At 37.6% G+C, this 25,147-nt stretch overlaps 1 protein-coding gene and 1 long non-coding RNA gene across 2 annotated transcripts in view; one reads left to right on the top strand and one right to left on the bottom strand.

Annotated features, from left to right (window-relative positions):
* LOC131949967 (transmembrane protein 241) overlaps positions 1–23,618 on the bottom strand; it is a gene marked incomplete at its 5' end in the record, with an annotated part of 37,556 nt that extends 13,938 nt beyond the window's left edge. Inside the window, 8 exon segments of the mRNA XM_059311943.1 lie at positions 23–127; positions 255–290; positions 1,975–2,023; positions 5,953–6,079; positions 19,860–19,937; positions 21,720–21,801; positions 22,139–22,222; positions 23,572–23,618. Coding sequence (XP_059167926.1) covers positions 23–127; positions 255–290; positions 1,975–2,023; positions 5,953–6,079; positions 19,860–19,937; positions 21,720–21,801; positions 22,139–22,222; positions 23,572–23,618 — 608 coding nt within the window.
* On the top strand, positions 11,503–21,053 carry LOC131949969 (uncharacterized). Its single transcript, XR_009388265.1, has 3 exons — positions 11,503–11,938; positions 19,649–19,829; positions 20,374–21,053. It is a non-coding gene; the product is annotated as an uncharacterized LOC131949969 (long non-coding RNA).
* Positions 23,619–25,147: the final 1,529 nt, after the last annotated feature.

Genomic DNA, 25,147 nt, shown 5'->3' with positions numbered 1-25,147 from the left:
TTTGAAGCAATATTAGGCCTACCTGAATAAGCAACCAATATAAAACTTGGCAAAGTAAAAGAATGGAAACTTGAGTGCATCAAAGGCATCACCCAAAAAGTAACTTGCTGGAGTTAACACAATCACACTGTAAGTTAGATGGTGTACATAAATTTAAACATCACGTTTTCTTGTGGACTGAACATAATTACCGTTTTTAAAATCCTGTTTAAACTGAAAAATTATTTTAAGTATTGTAAGAAGAAAATTCATACCTATACACACAACAGCAATAAAGCCTCTCCATTGCTCTGAAACAAGACAATGTTTTAAACATACTGATAAAAAGAAGTAATACTACTAATTGTGCTAAAAAGAGATGTAAGTTGTGCAGTCAATAAATATTTTTATCAATATTTTGATCCACGCATAGGCTTAGCGACCCCTCCCGGCGCCAGGGGATAAACTTTCAATTAGGCGCCCCCTCCCTCCCCATGTATTTTTTATATTAATTGTTTGTATTTATATTTTATATTTATAATTCAAAACAGCAGCTAAAATGAGCTTATTTTGGCGTCCCCCGGGGACATATGTACCCCCCCCCCCCCCCACCGTCGCTACGCCTCTGGATCCACCTTTCTAATTGTGTGTGTGGATTTTCAACACACACACACACATATATATATATATATATATATATATATATATATATATATATATATATATATATATATAATATGTAACTAGGGGTAGCTACAAGCAATGGTTAGGGCTATAAAAAGGGGCAGGATACCACGCACACCTGGGGGTTTTGAACAACAGCAGCCGTTAGCTCTTACATCACCCTGGGTGTGGCCAAACCACATCTGCCACCTGAATAGCGACCCAACGGTCCAGCGAAAACGTTGGCGAGATAAACTCTATGTTACAAAGGGACTGGAACCGCCCATGACACTTATTGAAACGGTCAGCTGAATGGCGACCCACCGGTCAAGCCGATCGTGGGACGGTCCGAGACAGCCATCCCTGTGATCAACGTTGGCCAGGTAACAAAGGGGCTTAACTGCTCAGCTCACTTATCGGATCTGCCATTGGTGACGTGGACTAGCGAACCAGTGATTATTGCCCACAAAGAAGCCTGAGCTGACCAGAGTTTGACCACGGGGGAAAACGGAATCAGAGACGGGCGGTGCGTAATGACAGACTTGCTCTTTGACACCTAAGACGTGACGGGGAGCCAATAAATACGGACCCAACGAAACACGACGGGACATTACGACCAGAAAGCACACGAGAAACGGTAGACTAGACTTTGGCCGTGATACGAGTTATAAATCCAGACCAAGTTAGAAGAAACCAGTAAGACGTGTTTACTGTGACCGGACTTGGGGTGAGTAAGATTGTGCTTAGCTATCATTGTTAGTGTATACGTTGTCTTAAAGTACGTTGTTAGTTGATACCTTGGGAATGTTGTGTATGAATGTATGTTGCTAGGTTAATAGGTTATTGAAGTGAAAGAATAGCTTATTGTGATGATTAAACTTTTTTCTCTATTGTCAATTTATTTGCAGACTTTGGAGGTCTGTAAAGTTTTTAGTATTTTTTCGCTTTCTGTTGTACTTAATAAAATCATCGAACCTACCATCGTGTAGAAGAAAAGAGTGTTGCTTCATTCTTCATTGGCTAATATATATATATATATATATATATATATATATATATATATATATATATATATATATATATATATAGAGAGAGAGAGAGAGAGAGAGAGAGAGAGAGCAAAGTGGTCTGATACTGGTTGGTGCACATGCCAGCGTAGCAACAATAATTTACCTGCTGATTTCAGCTTTATAACTTTGCTTTGGTATCAGAACATACTTGACTTTTTTAGTATGACAATATAATTTAAATTATTTATATTGCATTCAAAATCAATTTAAAAACAAACATTCTATGTGTTAAAGTAATGGCCATAGATAAATAATAAACTACCTGAGCTTTAATCTTCTTTTAATAAAATATGTATATGTTTCAAAAGCACCTGAAAAAAAAAATACAAAATTTTTTTAGTTCAGTACTTTACAAATACAATGTTCAAATATTTGATTTTTCTCAAGGAATGCCAAAAATTTGCAAATAGTCTACGCACACAAATAGAGTCATTGAAAACACGTGACTTAAATCACGTGATACCTACGTCCGCCGCCACGGTGGTGTACACCGGACGTAAACAAAATCAGCTGTTCACCAGCGCTGGACGCGTTCACTGTATGTAAAGAACCGCACCCGCGGAAAAGGAACAATAGGTTAAAAACTTAAACTCTTAGGAATTGAAGATCCTTATACTGTTATTGACCGTTTCGTGGATAATATAAATATGTGGCCGAAATTTCTAAATAAAAATACTGTTAGTAATACTGTTTGCTAATACTCTTTAAGTAGACGAATCTGATAAAATGCAGGGATATATTATAGGTTATCTAGATCTGGTTAATGTAGATTCTAGATTCTCTGTTAAGTACAAGATTTAGTAGCAATAGATCTAGTACAACCACACTACTGTAACAAACTTGAGACCACTTAAATCCTACAAAACCCACACTACAACGGCTAATATAATTCATGGGTAATAACCACTGCTGTTCTTAGATCTCAGCCAATTTGGGTAGCATATTATACAATTTAAGACCCTTATAATCCAACAGGGAAGTGATCAGACACATTAATACTGATGTTCAACCCTCATGTTGGCCAGCCTCCACCTCTTTCTAGCCCACCATAAAACTTCATCTCTTTGTAGGTAACATGGATTACTGTTCTTAGAACCTAGCCCAGCAGAGATAGTATGTTATGTAATTAATGACCATCATGGTTCAGCAGGATTAAGACCAAAGAAGAGTCAGTACCATTGCCCTCCCCTGAAAATTTCTCACCTCCGTGATACCCAGCCCCACAGAGAATTACTGTTCTTAGATCTCAGCAAACCAGAGATAGTATATCTTATATAATTTATGAACCTCATGGCCCAGCAGAGAGAACAAAGGGGAAAGTCCCACTGCTCTCCCCTCAACATTTCTCACCTCCATATCATGTTTTGTGATTTATAGCACACATGGCTTATCAGGGGAAAGCATTAAGGCAGATTAGTTAGTACCACCCTTTTTTATATCCAAGAATCTTAACTCTGGGCAGCTACACACTAGTATACTAGCTACACACTAGGCGCCTACTGTAAACTACTAGGCTGTAGGCCATAAGTAGACCTGCAATTTATCAATTGAAGACTGGGTCCATTGTTATTATTCTAAACCATCTCACTTATAATGTTTCTAGCTTGATTTGTTTCTTTTATAAACAGTGGATTTTTTGTTAATCAGCTAAATCATTAACCAAATAATAATAATGTGGTTATTTGTTGTTGGCTGGTATGATCTAGATTCTACTACTAGGCTACATAAACTTAGTAGACTAATTACTAGATATGCATTTGAATTTAATTAAACTCAGTCCAGTACCAGATACATATTACTTTAAAAAGACACAAAGGAGGTAGGCCTTAGTAATTTATTAAAGCCGTCTACTACAATAATATCACTTACATGCTTGTATAAACTTTTTAAAATTTAATTTAAGTAGCAGATTCTAGACTTAAGTCTAGTCATACAATCTATTTCAAGTTCAGATAATTTCGTTTGCTAAAAAATGATTAGATCAGGCCCTAGGCCTATAGAGCTAGATTTTGGATCTTAGAGACAATTAGGCCTAAATACTTTATTATTATGACTACTTTGTGATTTATTATGACTGTATTTTGAATCGAATGTAGATCTAGATTTTGTAATTTAATTTAATTAGTAGATTCTAGATTATATGTCATTGTCTACACAACGGAGCCAGTAACCCTAAATCTAGAATCTAGATCTGTGGTCCGGATTTTGTTTACGCCATGTTTAGAGCTAGATTTCAATATTAAATCACTATTCCATTATTACAATCAAATCTTATTATTCTTATTATTACTTTTGACTTTATCTTTTACTATTACTTACTATTAGTATTTGTGAAGGTCGAGCATATTTGTCTTATTTACAGTAATCTTTTATAATTAAAATGAAGTTTATTATTTTACTGTCCTTAACTGAAACAAAGTATCGAGAACAGATTCGCATGTATTGCCGCTGCTTCGCTCACACCGCTGCGAAAAATATTGGCTAAAAATTGACGGCGTCTATGATCTGTTAATTGTCGATCTCTATCATCTTGGTTTAATATAACCCTTGGCAGTCGAAATAAAGGAATCCCTTTAGATCTGCCACTTCGAGTATCACAAGCTTTCACAACTCAGATCACCATTTTGAATGTAGATATGTACACCGCGATGGCGGATGTTTACATACACGAATGGACGTGACGTCATATTCAAGAACTCTATAGTTGGCTTAAAACTAGCTTCCCAGTGGCGTAGGCACAGGGGACCCCATGGACCCTCTGTACAAAAAATTTTACTATCATAATACCACTGTTACTTATTTAAATCTATTTCTGAATCAGTATATATGTATAATTGTATATGTATGTTTAGAACAGTCATCTAAAAACTGACGCTATGTTCACTCTGAGTTGGTTATTACCCCCCCCCCCCCCCCCCCACAATTGTGTAGTGCAACATTAATGTCACACCTAAGTATATACTGGGTAGGATAACTCACCTAAAGTGGATGGACAGTGGTGAATTAAGTTGAATCCCCCCCCCCCGCCCCTCAACTCACTCCAAACTGATCTGTTAAGTACATTTGGGAAAATGCATAATGAGGTACCAAAGTACCATGCCGCCAGAATCATAGCTTTTGAAACAAGTAAAATTCTGTAAATATTGTTTTTGCAATTACCAATAAAGAGGTGTGTGATCAATACAGTGATCTAACCAATACCATATCATTATGTTTAAAAAAATTATCTTTAAAGAACACAGAAAAACAGTAGCTAATCAAAAAAAAATTAAAAGAATGAATGGAACGGCAAGACCAATAATTTAGTTATATGTTAGCTATTATTCAGAATGTTCACCTATTAGATTTAGTTTTTCTATTACACAGATTCTATGCCAACTATGATTTAAAAAACTTTCATTATGCTGTAATATTTTTGTATTTATGATGACAATATATTTAATTCTGATTGTAGACAACATATTTTTGTAAAAACGAATAGAGTTAAGCTAATATATTACATACTTAAGTAATTATTGATCTGTTCTGACACTTACAATTAAATTTGTAGAAATATAGTTATATTAATAGAGTGATTATTTGCCTTAATTCGCTTATCTTAACTAATATTCTAGGAATCATGTCAGATTGATTTTTTTTATAAGGATTACAAAACAGATTGTGTTGCATTAATTGTTTTTGGTTGTGTATATATATATATATATATATATATATATATATATATATATATAAAATTTATAGTGATAAATTGTTTTGTTTTGTCGGCCTACATTGTATGTTTTTCTTATTTCCTCAGTGTACTACTTGCAATTTATTTTACATCATAGCGAAGCAATGGCATACAGCTAGTATATATATATATATATATATATATATATATATATATATATATATATATATTATGCTCGAAAAAATTTGAACCCCTCCCCATCCCATGAGGTGATCCTGGCTACGCCACTGTAGCTTCCAATACGTAAAAAGTATTTATTTTTTATAGAAATGTCTGCCACGAAACATAAAAAAAGAATTTATAATGTATTGAAAATAATGTTTTGAAATAATAAATATATGATTTTTGTTCCAAGATGTATTTTTAAACCTGTATAACTATAGTGACTTAATTTTTTTTTTTAACTTGGACCTCCACTCAGACAAAACACAATCATAAAAATTAATACAAGTAATACTTTTTATAACTCAAACACATTTAAATAGTATTTGGGATTATAGAAATACAAACCAAGGCTAGCTATATGTACACACATCCAAAGGTAACCATCTGAATCATATTGAGGGTCTGTTTTTACAACACAAAGTGCAGACAATAGAGAAAGCATCAGCATACAATAGGAATACAGAGTGGTGACCTAAAACAAAGTATTTATATACATTATGAGAAAGATTAAAAGATTAATTATGTTAATATATTTAGGTTCAATCTTTACTTCAAAAGATTAGTAAAACAAGTATGTCTTTTAAATACTAATGCATTCAAAAGAATATAAAATTATTAGTTACAAATGTTTGTATTAAGTCGATTTTTAAGCTGTATTAACTTAAATCTGCAAAAAGGGTAGGTTGTTGGCCTTTTGGGGTGAGCAGGTTATTAGCTCATGACTCTTAACAAAGTGTTTTAGTGCCTGATCATGAAAACTGTTTCCAGGTAGCTGAGCACCAAAAGTCTAACTACGTGTACATAAATTAAATAAATCGAGAGTGATATTTCTAAACTTTCTGGTATATTCATTTTTAACAGTAAGGTAGGGGGCACTTCCGCTGCAATCGGACTTAAGGAATGCTTTATAAAATTAATTTTTATAAGTTTTTATTTAACTTGATGCTTAATTAATTCCTCAAGTCTCGTTTTATAATTTTTTTTCTGGGCCTCATTCCAATCTATAAGGTGGTTGGGGTGAACACATTGGAGGTTGTAAATTTTAAAAATATGTGTAAAAAAAATTTTTTTATGAGGGTTTGCAATTTTTACTTTCTCGTATAGATCTATACGAAGTTAACAGAAAGTATTGTAATCGTGCAAAAAAAAAAAATCGAGATTTTTAGAAATCTCGACGTTTTACACCTCACTGATACGGAAAAACATAATTTTGCAATCTTGTCCGTATGTCTGTGTGTGTCTGTCTGTGTGTAAACACGATCACTTGAGTACCGTTACAGCTAGGTTGATGAAATTTCATATATAGGTATTTTATCAAAATCGTAGATCCGTATCAACTTTTGAGCGATTTCCGACAACTGGAAGTGGTACTTTTTCTACTTTGAATTTTTCAAAAGCCTATAACTTGAGTACTATTTCAGATAGATAAATGAAATTTCACATGTAAGTAAAAGATCTAATTCTCTACCTTCTTTCAAATTTTGACCGTTGACCGGAAGTACTAATTTACGCTATTTCCGATTTCTCAAAAAACGCATGTAAATTTATAAAGAACTAATAATATTGCGCACTATTATGCGCTTTTTGCTTTGGCGTTCACTTGGTGCGCAATTCTTTTTTCTACTAGATTTTATTCTATTTTTAAAAGTTTAAGTAAACAAAAATCATGTCTATATTCCGAGTTGCCATCCCACGTAGTGTTATATTAGAACAGGGGTCTCCAAACTTTTCAGCCCGAGGGCCACATTAACTATCAAATATCAGTTCGGGGGCCCGAGTTTCTTCCAGGCATTTCTTCGTGGTGGTTGCGCCCCCCCCCCCCCATCCAAAAAAATGTCTACCGCCCCCCCCCCCCTTCAACGAAATATAATTTATATAGAAATATATACAAATTTCAAGAGTCCTTCCCCACCTCGATGAAAAAGTCTGAAAGAAACACTGTCGGGGGCCAACTACACTCGAGGTCCAAGTTTGCTCTCAAATTATTCTTCACGCATTTCATTCTTGAAAATATTTGTTCACACAGGTATGTTGTTCCAAAATTTGAAAGGTAATTTGATGCAAACATTTTAATATTAGGAAAGTCTTCTGTGAACATGTCTCTAACGACCCCCAGCTGCATTTCATCTTTGCAACTGGCCAAATTTGCTTCAAGTTAATGGGTTTTGGAACAGTCTCACTTCTTCTACCTTTGAATCCAAGTCAGAAAACCGCTACTGGAACTGCAGAGCCAAGTCTTTGATGATCTGACATGCAAATGACGTGGGCAACTCAGTGGTTGCTTCAGCCGTAATAAGACCTTGCACAACTGAGAGTGCGCCAAGTTGTTGGCCTGTACTTTTGTTCAGTTTTTTGTTCCAAAAATCACGACAAGTTTGGATCTGAAGGCTTTTAGGTGGGTGTATAAATCAGAAACTAGATTTTCTTTCCCTTGTAGTTTTAGCTTCAGAAAATTTAAATGACTAGTTATGTTTGCAGCAGAGGCCAATTTCTGTACCCACTCTTCATCAGACATTAATGGCTGTGGTTTGCCTTTACTTTCTTAACTTAAATACTCTGCTCAGAACTTTCTCGCAAATTAGCCATCTTACTGCTGTGAAATATGGTAAATCTTGCGATTCTGTGATTGTATCTTTCAGCATGTCTCTGAACCATCTATGGTTAGATATTCTCTCCGGTAACATTGCCATACATTCTATATAAAATTATGGAAGCCAGCTCTTGTGTTATGTTTCTGTCTTCATCCCTCTAATGAACACAAGGAGTTGAGGTGGAACAGCTGTCCAGCGACTCAACCATTGCAATTGAAAAATGACGAAACTTACTTGCATTTTTCGCTATTTGAGTCACACTGTTTTCACCAATGTCTGCAACACGGCGGGCAATTATATTTGCAAAGCTAAATTTTCAAATTGTATTGAATTTTCTGGACAAATTCCTCAGCCACATGTAACAAACAGTTATTCCGTGGACAAAAAGATCGCCGCGGGCCGGATGAAAGGACCTCGTGGGCCGCATCCGGCCCGCGGGCCGTAGTTTGGAGACCCCTGTGCTAGACTATAGATAAAATGGCCTCTTATCAGTGGTGTAGCGAGGTCGCGTGTCACTCCCTCCCCTGTAAAAAAATGTGTACATATATTTATACATATCTATAATATCAGCGGGCAATTATATTTGCAAAGCTAAATTTTCAAATTGTATTGAATTTTCTGGACAAATTCCTCAGCCACATGTAACAAACAGTTATTCCGTGGACAAAAAGATCGCCGCGGGCCGGATGAAAGGACCTCGTGGGCCGCATCCGGCCCGCGGGCCGTAGTTTGGAGACCCCTGTGCTAGACTATAGATAAAATGGCCTCTTATCAGTGGTGTAGCGAGGTCGCGTGTCACTCCCTCCCCTGTAAAAAAATGTGTATATATATTTATACATATCTATAATATCAGCGGGCTGGTAGTGTGTCAGTCCTTCCTTCCTTCCGTCATCGCTATAGATTTTGGAACCATAAAAAGTAAACATCGCACCATGCAGTGCTTTTCAGTGCATCTCAGTGTTTTACTAAAAGTAATAGAGTCGGGTTTGTTTATATATCAACTTAAATTTATTTTATAATTGCCACTGTTTTTTCTCTGTCGCATAACGTAAATAAAATATTAAATACACGAACATTGCAAAAACATATGAAACGGATCAATGTCAAATAATATTTTCGTTTAGATTCCTAGAAAAAGTGGATACATTTTCATAACAGAAGGGTCGTAAAAACTAATTAATTCAAATGTTTTATTTTTTAATTTTGCCAAGGGAGGTAATTTAACTCTTTTTTTTCTAATTTTAACAAAGGAGGTAATTTAAAAATAAATTAAACTCACGCTAATAAAAACAAGTAATTAAAAAAAGTCTAGTGACAATTTTAGCGCAATTTCCTTATGTTATCTAAAAATAGCTCTGTCGTAGCGTAAATCAAGAGCAGGGTTAGTAAAACCATTGGTTAGTTATTAAAACGTTTTTTATTAAAAAAAATTTCAGTATTTTACGTTTTATTTACAATAGAGTAACATGACTAAAAACCATTGCACGCCTAGCTACTGAACGTGATGTCGCAGCTATTGAACATGATGATGCGTGTGGTGTGGTTGGAAAAAATGCCTACTAATTCGGTCCAAATTTTAATTAATTCAAAAAAATTTTTGTGACCAAACGAAAGGATATTTTTGAAAACTTTCTTCGGCAATATTGTTCTAAATTATGGCAGGAATCGATTGGTACATGTTTCAAGTCGCTAAGTGGTCTGGTTGCCGAGATATGGGCCAAAAACTGCATTTTTTCGAGGTTTTTTGGCTTTTCCGGGAAATCCATGAAAGAAACCCGGAATTTTTATGGCCTATGTTCATCCTCGTAACTTGCTTAACATAATTGTTTTTGTAACTAGTCATCGATATTGCTTCGTTGAGGAGGAGATACGACTTAAAGCTGCGGACACACATCCATACATTCATCCATCCATCCATCCAGAAATGACGGGTTAATAAACGCAATTCTCCAGAATGGAAATTGCGCTAAAAATGTGAATGCAAATCTACGGACGTCCTAGAAGGAATTAGTGTTGCAATAATATAATTAGCAAAATGTGAATGCAAATTATGCGGATGTGTTAGAGAAAATTATTGTTAGAAAATTATAATTAGCATGGATTGATAAAAGGCAATCTTTTATTTATTTTATTCACTGAATGTACTGTTTACTACTTATTATTTTTAATCAACTAATCCGCACTATTATAGACGTGTCATCACGTTCATTGGGTGCGCAATGGTTTTAGTTATAAAACTCTATTTTAAATTTTTACAATTTTAAGTACTGGGTGAAAAAAATGCGTGAATTGATAAAGTGATAGAATCTATATGGTAGGTAAAACACGGATATTTTAAATACTGCCTATTATTTATTGTATATTATTTATTATTATTCTATCTTTTGGTTTGCGGACAAGCTGGGGGTTTTATAGGAGAGGCGTAGCGAGGGGAGGGGAGCATATGTCCCCGGGTGCCGACCTTAGGGGGCGCCAAAGTGGGTTGGAAAAAATTTGCGGGGGTGGGGAAGGAAATCGTAAGTTTGAGGGGGGGGGGGGGGGGTCAAATCGAAAGTTTGTCCACGGGCGCCGGAAAGGGTCGCTACGACTCTGTTTTATAGTCATTCACTGTGTCAGACGCGTCCGCCGGCGCTCGGAAAGGGCGCGATTTGGCGCTACGGGCTAGACTGTGAGCAATATGCCTTTATGATTAAATTTAAGATATGTTTATGTTATGACTCTTGTGTTTGTTTTTTTGTTCGTGTTTTTTTTTTGCGTTCGTTTGTGTTGTGTTTAGTTTTGTTCTGTTCCCAAGTTGGTACATTTAATAAAGATTTACCGTGGCGGAGAACGGGATGCAGCTAGTATATATATAAGCGGGCTGAGCGTGTGTCAGTCTGTCATCGCTATAGATTTTGAAACCATAAAAGTAAATATCGCACCATACTGTGCTTTTCAGTGCACAGCAGTGTCTTATTGTAATTAATAGAGTAGGGTTTGTTTATATAACGGCATAGAGCTATTTTATAATTGCCACCGTTTTTACTTTTTTGCATAACGTAAAGAAAATATTAAATACACGCACATTGCTAAAACATATAAAAAGATCAATGTCAAATATCATTTTCGTTTATATTCCTAAAAAAAATTGATACATTTTCATAAAAGTAGGTCGAAAAAACTAATTAATTCAACTTTTTTTTGTGTGGTAATTTTTGCAAGGGAGGTAATTTGAAAATATATTTAACTCATCAATAATTTTTTTTATTACTACCGCATTGATTATTATATTTTAAGGTTCATAATTAAAAGAGAAAAATGTTAAGATTATTTATATTATTTATTATTATTTTCTAATTAGTCTATGATTTCTCAAAAATCACTATCTGTTTGCTTTTGTTTTTCGGTGTTATGAAAACAGATGTTGAAATTAGACTTTTTAAGAATAATGGAAAGGCTCTCTCTGTGCGCAGGCGCCGGGGAAAACGTGTTTTTAATATTCAACTCACTCTCAATAATTTAAGTTAATTTTTTTTATTACTACCACATTGATTATTGTATGTAAAGGCTCATAAGTAAAATAGAAAAATGTTAAGATTATTTACATTATTTTCTAATTAGACTATGATCTCTCAAAATCACTATTTTTTGTTTTTGTTTTTCGGTGTTAACAGATGGTGAAAATTTAGAATTATAGTATAGAGAATGCTGGAAAGGCTCTCTCTGGGTGCGGACGCCTAGGAAAAGCGTGTTGTTCAGTGGTGATTCTATTGTTGTGGTTGTTGTTGTGTTGTGGTTGTGTTTGTTTTGTTTGTGTTGTTTTTGTTTGTTTTGTTCTGTTCCAAAGTTGGTACATTTAAAAAAGATTTACCGTGGCGGAGCACGGATGCAGCTAGTGTGTATATATATATATATATATATGTAACGAGCGAACAGTTAACTGCCGACGACGCCAATTGTAACGAGCGTACAGTTACCCTGCTCGCAACGCCACATGTTACGAGACTATTTGCCTGTAGTGCCAAATGTAACGAGTTTAACCACTCATGCTACACAACATCGACTACAGTAGAAATACTCGAAGATGCAGGTTCGCTATTGATCCTTTTATTACATGAATCAAGAAATGCTTCAAAATAACACAATGAATCAACAGGAATGCTTCACAATAATAGTCTGAATCAACTGACCCCTAACAGTCCTCACTAGGCTTCATATAACTGAATCCACATGTCTATCGTCCTTCTTAACCCAAGACGGCTAACCCGTTCTATAACCAACTGTCACACAGACTGACTGATCTAAAGCGAGCGATCGAAAAAGAGCGATCGAAAGAGATCGAAAGAGAGAGAGCTCCGCCGTCCCCTCCTATTTATCCCTTGTATTCGTACTTGTATTCATCCGTAATCGATATTTGTAATCGATGTCTCCGACTACTAGTTGCGCAGTTCTAACGTACAGCCCGACCAACAAAACATCTGCATCCTATCAATCAAAGTTGACAGGCCGTCTGAATCTCCTCGTACCGTTTCCCAAAATAGCACGCGTTGGCTTTGAGATTGTTATCAGTCCGATCCAATAAGCCACCTGCCATCAGTTGCATCAGACTGTAATACTGCGTCGCGGCTTATCGTTCGTTATCAGTTACATCAGATTGTAACTAGTAGTTAGGCCTACCCTAGTTACATCCACCCCTGCCTTTTTTTGTGTGTTTTCAACCACAAACAACTCTTGGCAGGTGCATTCCTCCAAAGTCAATCGCACCATCGTAAAAAAATTTATTGTTCCACTCACTGTCCACGTCGTCCCATTCGTATACGATTGACAGTTATACCTATTTCACATATCAACTGTGTCTACATCATCTTCCTGAGACACAAAACAGTTCTAGAATTCACATCCACCCTTTCCATTTGGTGCCTTCACCAGTTCACTTTTATAGCTTTTTTGAACAGTCTGTTCTCATACCAGCGCGACCATGAAAGAATTGATGGTTGCTGACAAAAAATTTCGTCTTCCTTCTGTTCCTCAAACTTCTCCGCGGACCACTTATCTGATGGTCTACTGTCTCTCTGCTTCTGGGAGGAACGGGATCCTCTTTGTTGCCGTTATCCTCCACTTGTGTATCGCCGTTGTTCTGTTGATGGTGATCTGGTTCCGGGATGGGTATGTGAATTTCCGTTGTAACTTCCGGTTCCCTAATTGTCTTAGGTTTCTCTGTGTGTAACTGCTCTTCTTGCCTATTCCAATATTTCTTTAATTGAGCAATGTTCGCCCACCGATCCGGTTTGGCGTGATCGATGGGTCTTATCTTAAAGGGGCCACCTGCTACTTTAGGCATCTCCACGACTTGCCATATCTCCTGTCCCCAGAGGTCGTGGATCTTATTTCTGCCTAACGGGTGGCTGCGCAGTAATACCCTGTCGTTCAGTTTGAGTGGCGGGTCCTTTGTCTGTACCGGCGGTTCCCTTCGCCGAGATTCATGTTCTAGTCTTTCCTGTACTACCCTGTACATTTCTCTAATTCTTCTCATATGTTCATTCACATATTCCAGTGCGGTGTATGAGCCAGTCATACTCTCCCTTTTTCCTAGGAACAAATCAAGAGGGAGTCTAGCCTCCCGTCCGAACAGCAACATGTGTGGCGCAAAGCCCGTTGTGGCATGGGGGGTGCAGTTGTATAGATATACCAACTCTGGGAGAAAATCCGGCCAACGTTTTTTCTGTTCAGGTTCTAGGGTACGCAGCAAATCATGCATGCTGCGGTTGAACCGCTCACACTGTCCGTTTCCTTTCGGATTAAATGTGGTTGTTCTAGATTTGTTGATCCCGTAGTGGCTGCACAGTTGGTTGATTACTTCTGACTCGAAGGCCCTTCCTTGGTCAGAGTGTAATTGTCTTGGTATGCCATATTTGATGAACCAATGTTCTATTAATACCTTTGCCACTGTTTTGGCAGTCTGATCTCGTGTGGGCACCGCCACAGTCCATTTGGTGAATACATCAGTCATTACCAACACATGTTCCGTCCCATCCGATGATTGCTCCAACGACGTAAAGTCCATAGCCACAATCTCTAGTGGTTTTGTCGCTAGTAGGTGTCCATATGGCTGTCTCATTTTGACAACTGGCATTTTCGCATGCTGACACCTCACACAAGCCTCACAATGGCGTTTGACCTCCATTTCCATATTGGGCCAGTAACACCTCCGTCGTAATATTTTGTGCGTCCTGTCCTGACCCTGGTGTCCTGCCCTGTCATGTGCCAACCTTAGCACTTCCTCTCGTAACTGTCCAGGCACCACCACCTGGTGTATTGTCCCATCAATTTGGTCATGAATTCTCCGCATGAGAACACCATCCTCTATACTGAGACGGTCCCACTGACTCAGTATTTTCTTTGTTTCTCGACCAAATTGTTCTCTTTCCCTTCTTCCTGGGAATTTTTGTTCCTGGACGTATTTCAATAGCGGTTGTAAGCCACTATCCGTTCTCTGGGCATCTCTTATCTTTTGGTGATTAAGGCCGTTAAAATCACTGCTGTCCATAAGTCCGGGCTCTGTGGATATGTGCTCCACCCCGGTCTGCCCGTTTTGCATCACTTGTACCCCATGAGGGATATCTGTTGACGCTCTGACCTCACATATTCCTGTCAGTGTTTCTTCCTCATCGCCCGGTCTCTCGTAAGGATACCTTGATAAAGCGTCCGCATTGCCATTGGACCGCCCCGGGCGATATTTTATCTCCAGGTCAAAGAGTGCCAATTCTGCTGCCCATCGCTGTTCGATGGATCCCAACTTTGCTGTCTTTAGGTGACTCAAGGGGTTATTGTCAGTGTATACCACACATTTAGCACCTAATAGATAGTCCCTGAATTTTTCAGTCACAGCCCATTTTAATGTCAAAAGTTCTAGTTTCATGGCGCTGTAATTTGTCATGTTCTTCTCTGATTCCTTCAGAGCTCGACTGGCATACGCAATAACCCTGAAACCTTGCTTTTGTTGTTGTGATAGCACAGCTCCCAGACCTTTAGAGCTGGCGTCGATTTCTAACCGAAATGGTTTGTCAAAGTCCGCGTATCCCAATATCGGCGCCTCTGTCAAAGCCTTTTTCAAGAGCTTAAACGAGTTCAGGCATTCATCAGTCCATAATTCACCTATCCGGTGTGTTTTACCTTTCTTTTTCTCCTTACTGTGTTTCTTTGTCATTTTGTTTACCAAGTCATGCAATGGTGCGGCAATTTTTGCAAAACCAGGCACAAATTTTCTATAATAGGAAGCAAAACCCAAGAATGACCTGACCTCTACCGTAGTTGTTGGTTGTTTCCATTCTTTAACAGCTGCAATTTTATCTGGGTCAGTGGCGATGCCATCCGACGAAATCACATAACCCAAAAAATGTACCGATTTCAAACCAAAGCAGCATTTGTCTGGGTTCAGCTTTACTCCTATCTCCCTAAGACGGAGAAACACTTGTTCTAATCTTTTTAGATGGTCCTCCCAAGTTTTTGAGTAAACTAGAATATCATCCAAGTACACCAACATTATTTGAAATAGAAAGTCACTCATAGCACTCTGCATTACTCGCTGGAATGTAGCAGGTGCATTAGTTAGACCAAACGGCATACGGGTCCACTCGTACAGTCCCAGTGGAGAAATAAATGCAGTTTTATGTTGATCGTTGGGGTGCATGGCCACTTGGTGGTAGCCGCTAGCCAAATCCAAGGTAGAAAAAAATCTTGCTCCCCCCAACGCATCAAGACATTCATCAATACGAGGCAAGGGGAATGCATCCCTTCTTGTGATATTGTTCAATTTCCGGTAATCACAACACAGTCTTATCTCCCCTGACTTCTTTTTTACCACTACTATCGGTGCCGCATACGGGCTTGTACTGGTTGTAATAATTCCCTTTTTTAGTAGATCATTCAGGTGTGCTTTCACCGCCGAGTAGTGACTCGGTGGTAATCTTCGGTAGGGTTGCGCCACCGGCTTGTCTTGTAGTAAGGGTATCTGGTGTTTGATTACTTCCGTGTACCCCAAATCACCCTCATACGAGGCAAATATATCACTGTATTTATTCAGCAATTCATTTAGTTTTGGGTCCTCAGTTTCCGGGAATGTATATGATCGGCCATCCTCTTTCTTCACCTCGGCCGTCACATTGACCGACCTAATTGTTACTTCATTACTGCTGGTATTGCTCAGTTCGATGCACTGTGCCGACCTTAGTACCTCGACGTTCTGTGGTACTCCTACCAGAGTATTAGGCGGTATAAAAATTTCCTCATCCAAAACATTTGCTACCAACCCTTGAACTAGTCCGTTTTCCGCTGATGTGTATGTCCGCAGTAACACGACGCCTGCCCTCAGTGCGGCGCCACATGGTTCTATCATCACATCACCATTCACGCTTCTATCACCAATTTGTAATGTGATTGCCTTGACCGTGTTTGCCGGGACTGCTGTCCTTCCTCTGGTCTTGGCAAACCTGGCCAACTTGGATCCTCGACCAGGTGTGGTCGATCCGACAATATTTGTAAGAAATTCTGGCAACTGGCCAAGAATATTCATGCCCAATAGGCAAGGTATATTTGACACATTTGTCTCTAGGTTGTGTTTCGTAACGAACACCCCAACCTGCTTCAACCTATGTCCCGACACCACGACATCTGCCAGAAAATAACCACAGTATGGAATGGTTAGTCCATTAGCTGCCGTTAGGCGCATGCATGCGTCAGACCTCAACCTATGGTCTTTTCCTTTCATCCATTTGGTGTAGAAATTTTCCGTAATTGTCGTCACCTGGGAGCCTGTATCCACAATTGCCTTCACCGCGATGTCCCCAATCGTAATCACCATTTCTGGACAGACTCCCATCATTTTGTTTCTTGGGCCATAACCTCGCCCCTCTGTAGCCTGACCCTGCCTTACAGAGGACGACCGTTTCCCTGGCAGTACCGTGCCATATGTCCGGGTTGTGAACAGGACAAGCAAATTGGTCGACCGTCGGCCGTCCATTGGAGTAATGGCTTGGCAGGACGCGGCCGTCCAACCTGTCTCTGTTTAGTCCCGTTCTTTTCCTGATTCTCAGCTGTTGACCTGCTTTCTAACCTCTCCAAACGTTGGTCAACCTTATCTAGGTGGGCCAACAGTTGAGCCATCATGGTCTCCATCGTGTCGGCCCCTGTGGGTGGGGATTGTCTCTGTTCCGGCACAGAGACTTTGTCCACCGAACAGTTCGATTGGTCCTCATCCTCGGACCTGCGGATCGCTGAGTTCCTGACCTGAAGGAAGGTCAACTGCGGGTCTTTGTGGACCTCCTCTTTCAACTCTCTCCTTAAGATCGGGGTTGCTAGCCCCTCGATGAAATGGTCCCTCAGTAGGCGCACATCAATGTCAGGTGTTCTGCCCCTTACCGAATCAAAGGCCCTGTTCATCCGGTGTGAGTACTCCATCACACTCTCCGCCATTCTCTGCCTTAGGCCTACGAACCCTGACAGCAGTTGCGATCCCGACCGTCTCTCCCCAAAGGTCTCCATAATCAGATCCAGCACCTTATCTGGATCTGATTGGGTGGTTTTATCGTGGCATTTGACCTCTGCCCTAACCGTCTCTCCTATACTGCCCATCAGCAGCCTTAATCTTTCCTCTGGTGACATGCCTCTCGAGGCCCAGGCCGCTTTGACCTCCTCACTGAACCTGTTGGTTAAAGTTGGATCACCGTCCCCGTAAAATTTGTTAATGTGGGACTCTCTGGGTAGGACCACTATATGGGTCTGCTTCTCGTCCAGAGTAGACATTTTATTCCGTAAGTAACAAAAAAAGAGTTCTTTCTTACCGTGTGTGTATGAAAATTTTTTCTCGTTCCTCAATTTTCACAGTTCCTGAATGTCCGAATTCACACACACACTAAACACAGTTATGCACAAGGTTGACTATGGGTGCCTCAAACGGCAAGTCTAGTTGAATTCATCCTGTCCGACAACGCCAATTGTAACGAGCGAACAGTTAACTGCCGACGACGCCAATTGTAACGAGCGTACAGTTACCCTGCTCGCAACGCCACATGTTACGAGACTATTTGCCTGTAGTGCCAAATGTAACGAGTTTAACCACTCATGCTACACAACATCGACTACAGTAGAAATACTCGAAGATGCAGGTTCGCTATTGATCCTTTTATTACATGAATCAAGAAATGCTTCAAAATAACACAATGAATCAACAGGAATGCTTCACAATAATAGTCTGAATCAACTGACCCCTAACAGTCCTCACTAGGCTTCATATAACTGAATCCACATGTCTATCGTCCTTCTTAACCCAAGACGGCTAACCCGTTCTATAACCAACTGTCACACAGACTGACTGATCTAAAGCGAGCGATCGAAAAAGAGCGATCGAAAGAGATCGAAAGAGAGAGAGCTCCGCCGTCCCCTCCTATTTATCCCTTGTATTCGTACTTGTATTCATCCGTAATCGATATTTGTAATCGATGTCTCCGACTACTAGTTGCGCAGTTCTAACGTACAGCCCGACCAACAAAACATCTGCATCCTATCAATCAAAGTTGACAGGCCGTCTGAATCTCCTCGTACCGTTTCCCAAAATAGCACGCGTTGGCTTTGAGATTGTTATCAGTCCGATCCAATAAGCCACCTACCATCAGTTGCATCAGACTGTAATACTGCGTCGCGGCTTATCGTTCGTTATCAGTTACATCAGATTGTAACTAGTAGTTAGGCCTACCCTAGTTACATATATATATATATATATATATATATATATATATATATATATATATATATATATACTTGTATATACGCATGTGTATATGTATTCACATATATTTTTATGTATTTAATTTTTTTACCCCTACCCCCCTCCTCCCCCATACATAGATTAACATATAAGTTATTACGATTCTCAACCAAAACGTTTACCTCAGGCATATTTTGCAACGTTAAGTTTATGTAACTTCCCCCCCCCCCCACCCCAAGGCGATTGCTTTAAACTGTGCTCAGATATAATACTAACGATTTTTTAAATCTATAGACGGTTATAAATACAGCTTGATGTAGCATGTTTTCTCTATCATTAGCAGGTTTACGTCATGGTGTCATTCCCCCCCCCCCCCCTCCACCCTTGTCGGGGTTGGTCATATTTGATCTTAAACGACTATTTAATCACTTAATTTAGTGGAATTATCATTTTTCTGTATATACTTTGCTATTTTTTGCCTTGGTGTCACCCGGTGTGGTCCGCACCCCTGCCCCGACCCCCTCGCTACGCCCCTGCCTCTTATTAGGACTTCAGTAAACATTAAACACGTGCCTTATGCACCATCTATAAGTAAAAGTATTTACCCTTTTAGACCTAACTGATGTAGTAAACATTATAAACCTGCCTACTGCACCATGATTTTTTTTTGCTTTTATATGTAAGTAAAAGTAAGTATTTATTCTTTTAGAGCTACTGGTCCATGGGCAGATAAAAAAAAGAGATCACTTTTTCTGTAACCTCAGCTAATGAAAGGATAATGTGGTCAGTACTATGCAAAGCAGCCCAATGTGAGTCTGAGACCCATCAGAGTTGAAAGGATTCAGGGAAGTCACAAGGACTTGAGTTGGGGATCTGAACAATAGAATTTTGTATGTACTTTTGTGCAAAAAAAATCTTACTTGCTTCTGATGTATTAGGTCAACAGTTGCTTTAAATGCAAGAACCAAGTTCTGCATCACTAGATAGACTGGAATTGGCTTGAAAAAACAATATAATAGTTTTAAACAATACAAGGTATTTATCATTATTCCTTGAGTAGTTAGAAAGAAGATAAAAGTAATAAAAAACAAAACACTCTTACTGAAACATCATCAGTAAAATACAGGATCAGGTCATTAACCCCAGTCAATTACCTCCCAGTTAAAATCCAAACCCCCGCCCCTATATTTAGCCCACAACCAAAAAAATACTCCTTGTTGATCACTAATTCACCATAAACATACAGTTATGGCTATAGTTTGGAATAGAGTTGGTCTATTAAATGTTTTTGATGGAATAAGCATATTCCACGTTGCCAAGGTAAAGGAACATAAAATAAAAAAGAATTACATTTTAGAGTTTCAATGTTTATTCATTAAACAGTATTGAATAGCTTGATGTAGGGAGATGAATTTCTTTGTTTGAAATTTTTAGGGCCAAGGGTTGAAATTGGTTGAGATGCAGAGGTGAACAGAAGGAAGCATGCTTGCTTTTCCAACAACTATTTTGAAGAAAGTGCTGGAGAACTGATATTTATAGTAAGACTATGGTCTAGTTAATGTGTTTATTTATTTATTTATATATATATATATATATATATAGTTTTCAAAGGTTTTTACAGGCGGTATAGACGACCTCATTTATTTTAGTTTTCTTCTTAATTTAAAATATATAGTGCAACGTTCAGCACTACTGCAAGTCTCTTAATTATAGTATAGACTTATTGTATAGACTTCTGTATTTACCTATTTTGTATTTTCTTATCATTCTGAAATAAAAACTGGGCTGAGGATATAATAAAATTAAATATTTTTATAATTTAATAATAAATTTAATGCTGCTATAATTCTAAATCAGGTTTTAGGCCTACTTTTTAGTGTGTTTTTCAAAGCCCAACAAAGCTGCATTGTTTACTAATGATTATTTATATTATCACTATTTTAGGTTAAGTAAGATTAATTCAGTAGGGTTAGTGTTATGATATGGTCTTTTAATTTTATTGCTATGGTAGAGTTTAGGTCAGGTTAAATGAGTTTGATTCTAGGTTTAGATTGAGATTGTGTAAGTGTTATTACATTTTGAAATTATTAAAAATAACCTTAGTTCATCACAAAAACTGCTTCAATAGAATATTTAAGTTAAACAAATTAAGAATGCAATTTGTGATAATTATATCAATCAGTGTTTTATATGTTAATTCTTCTTTCAAATATCACATGTAGCTAGATGTAGATTTGAATTTGTGTTGGATTGCAGTAAAGTAGGTCAAACAATTAGTAAAAATTATATATTAAATCACCCATTTAGCTTATGGTAAATTTAAAGTTTGTATATTTACTATACAACTATACTAACTATATTATAGTTTTAATCTAAGCCTAAATACCCCCCCCCCCCTCAAAACAAATATACCTACTCAAATATCTACCCCCCCCCCCCCCCCCCCCGCTTGGAAGTGACCAGGTCAATTTTCTGTGATGGGGGAATAAGAATGTGTTGGAAGATTGACAATAACAACATGTTAGTTAACTCCCAGTTATTTCTCACTTCATCTCTTTATCCCCTTTTAATCACCTTCCCAGGACAATGGCCCTTGTTCATCAACCCCCCCCCCCCCCCCCCCCGAACCCCTCAAAAAAGGGTTAGGCTGAGAGTGATGATTAAGCTTAGGGTTTTATGTATTTTCATTTTGAGACGCACACTGTTTGATTTACCAATGACACACACAAAAGATGCAATGACTTTACTAGTTCAGTAAAATATTATTAAATTATAGTTACCAGGCTAGACAGTGCTCTAGATCCTGAATATATCGAAATGAGGAAGCACATCATACCTGGCAACCAGAGGGCCCAATCACGCCTTCAAAAGTATATTATTCATCATATAGTAAAAAAATGTGATTCAGACAACACTAATATTTATATTGTTATGCATTCAATGTAGTGATAAAAACTGAAAAAATATATAATTTATACAGAAAATATTGACTCAACCATTGCTGTACCATAGGCCTACTTCAGCAAAAAAAGAATGTCTGGGGGGAAAAAATGTTAAACCCCCATATTAGTAGCCCCCCCCCCCCCCCCTTATCTCTCTCAGCACTATAAAATGTGAGATCCCATTACCATTCCTTACAAATTATATTAAATGTGTGATTGCTAAACTAATGAAAGAAACACATTAAAAATCCAATTACCAATCTTTTCCATTCAGTAAGCCATCTACATAACCAGTTGAAAATAGAGCCTTGAACATAATTATTCCAACCAAGGTCTGCCATCTGAAACAATCATACATTCTGTTTAAAGTCACATACTTGGACTTGAGCAAACAATTGGGATGAGGGGCATTTTATATTTGTCTCAAATACCTATGCATAATAATAAAAACAAAAGAGTTGCCTGTAACTGAATAAATCAAAATTATTGTTCATCTGTTATTTATTTTTAAACTGATTTTAATTCTGAATATTTTAAAAGAAAATTTAAAACTGTTGTTTTATTAGTAAATGCATTTTCACAATTCATGTTTATGGCACAAAATTTATGTCATGTCATGTCATGTTTGCCTGTCGTCCCTACTGGGACATAGGCCGCTGACAAGAGCTTTCCAGACGTCTCTGTCCAGGGCTAGTCTCTCCAACTGTCCCCAGGTGTATCCAATCTTCTTGGTGTCTTCTTCCAGGTCACGTCTCCAGGTCTTTCTTGGTCTGCCTCTCTTCCTCCTGCCTTGTGGATTCCAGGTGAGGGCCTGTCTTGTTATGCTGGATACAGGCTTCCTGAGTGTGTGGCCAATCCATTTCCATTTTCTCTGGAGGATCTCTACTTCCACTGGCAGTTGATTTGTCCGTTGCCATAGAACATCATTTCTGATGGTTTTAGGCCAGCGAATTCGCAGGATCTTTCTGAGACATGCGTTTATAAATGATTGTATTTTCTTCTTATTTATAGCAGTTATTCTCCATGTCTCGGCTCCATAGAGTAAAACAGGTTTTACTAGTGTGTTGAAGATCCGGATTTTTATTCTAAGGGTTAAATCTCCCGAACCCCAAACATTTTTTAGTTGGTTGAAGACTGCTCGTCCTTATTTTTACACAAAATTTATGGGATACTTTGAATACCATTTTTATGCAATCAAGTAATGCAACCTAAGGAAGTTGTATTTAATGAAACAAAAGCAAAACACAATTTATTTGTACAATAATTTTGTAATGAAATACTCTATGAGTATCAATACATAGTTTCTTCACTAAATTAATTTGGTACACCAAGATACAGCTAGCTTTTGTTTCTATGTTCCTTTACTAACATTATTTTGATAATGCTGTGAAAATTCTTTAGAAGAAATACTGAGCTGAATTAGCTAAGCATTTAAAATACCAAGCTTCCTCCTCAGCTTCTCACTTGATACAAAATCGCATTAGGTATCAGCATGACATTACCATCTTTCAGTAATCTGAAGATTTTTTTTACAGGGAATTCTTCCAGTGAATAAAAACATACCAAAATAAGATCAACACTTACCAAAATGAGATCAAAGTAAAACATCATTTCTATTAACAAAAAAAAAAAACTAAATATAGAATCTAGAACTATATGTACATTGTAAAGTATTTAAGTGTCTACCTACCCTTGAAAAATGGTTGGATAAGTAAATTTAAGCACTGAGAGTATGTACTGAAAAGGAAGGAAATTATTTGTTACTAAAACAAGGAATGTTTAACCAATAGATACATATATAATATAGATCTTGATAATCCTAATATATAAAAGCCCATGTGCACAATTCTCTCTTTCCTCTCTCTCTCTCTCTCTCTCTCTCTCTCTGTCCGCAACATTTTTTAGGCTATGTGATCAGTATGTTCAGCAATATATGGAGAACTTAAAGATACAGACTTTTGTTGAAAATAATATTGATGGTGTATAAACTAAATTTTATTTAAAGAATGAAAATAAAAACAAAGGCATATTCGAATGTAGAAACACATTTTTAATTATGCAACCGGAAAAATGTTTATTGTTGTGACAAGAACGCAAAAATCAATGACGTAATATGTCACATGTTTGAACTACAGTATACAAAACAAATCATGTCATCTTCCCATTTTAGAAAATGAAGAAATGAACTATTATGCAACCTTTTGAAAATGAAGAGCCAAATGTTACAATTTACAAATGTACCAATTTTTAAAGAGCCTCTGACATTTTTTTATTTCAATATTTGATATTTGATTAGTGTTAGATATATATATATATATATATATATATATATATATATATATATATATATATATATATATATATATAAATATATATATATTGTTTAGATGTATGTTTAAACAAGGAGGATTGGTGTGAACGAATATTAGTGCGAAAGTTAATGACAAATTGAATAGTTACGCGGTTCGCAAGAATGTGACGTTTTAGTGTATGTGCGTTGTTGTCGGGGAAAGAAGTTAAAAAGTACACTTGTTCTTATTGTGTTAGAGTAGGGGTCTCCAAACTACGGCCCGCGGGCCGGATGGGGCCCGTGAGGTCCTCTCATCCGGCCCTCGGGGATCTTTTTGTCCGCGGAAAAGAAAATGTTTGTTAAAGGTGGGTTAAAGGTGGCTTAGAAAAAAATTCAAAAGAAATATTGAAAATGTAGCATTGAGTGCAAATACCATTGAAGCAATTGTAGCCAGTTGCCCAGCCAATGAACTCCATAAAGACATGTTCAAATAAGGGCGGGTGGGTTTTTATAAGCATTTGCCCAAGGAAGACTTTCCGAATATTAAAACTTTTGAAAGTACCTTTCAAATTCTGGAACAACATACAAACTTTATCAAGAATGAAGTAGGCCAACTTGAAGAACAATTTGAGAACAAAACTTGGACCTCGAGTGTGTTGTCGGTCCCCGACAGAGTTGCTTTCAGACTTTTTTATTGGGTGGAGGGGCACTTGAAATTTGCATATATATATATATATATGATGAAAACCCGCATTGCCCACCCAAACCACAACCAACCAAAACCAAAAACAACAAAACGCAAACATAACGCTAACACAATTACAAATACAAACGAAAACAAAAACCTAACAACAAACCCAATGACAACCACAAACACCAATACAAACACAAAAAAAAAAAAACGAAAAAGCAAATGAAAACAAATCAAATCCAAACGCAAAACCAACCACAAACACAAATACAAACACAAACCCAA

Source organism: Physella acuta, unplaced genomic scaffold (assembly GCF_028476545.2).
Source record: "Physella acuta isolate Inbredline_101_S28 unplaced genomic scaffold, ASM2847654v3 ptg000722l, whole genome shotgun sequence".
NCBI classification, from domain to species: Eukaryota; Metazoa; Mollusca; class Gastropoda; family Physidae; genus Physella; species Physella acuta.
The sequence above is the reverse complement of the archived record's forward strand: the minus strand, read 5'-3'. Positions and strand labels throughout refer to the sequence as shown.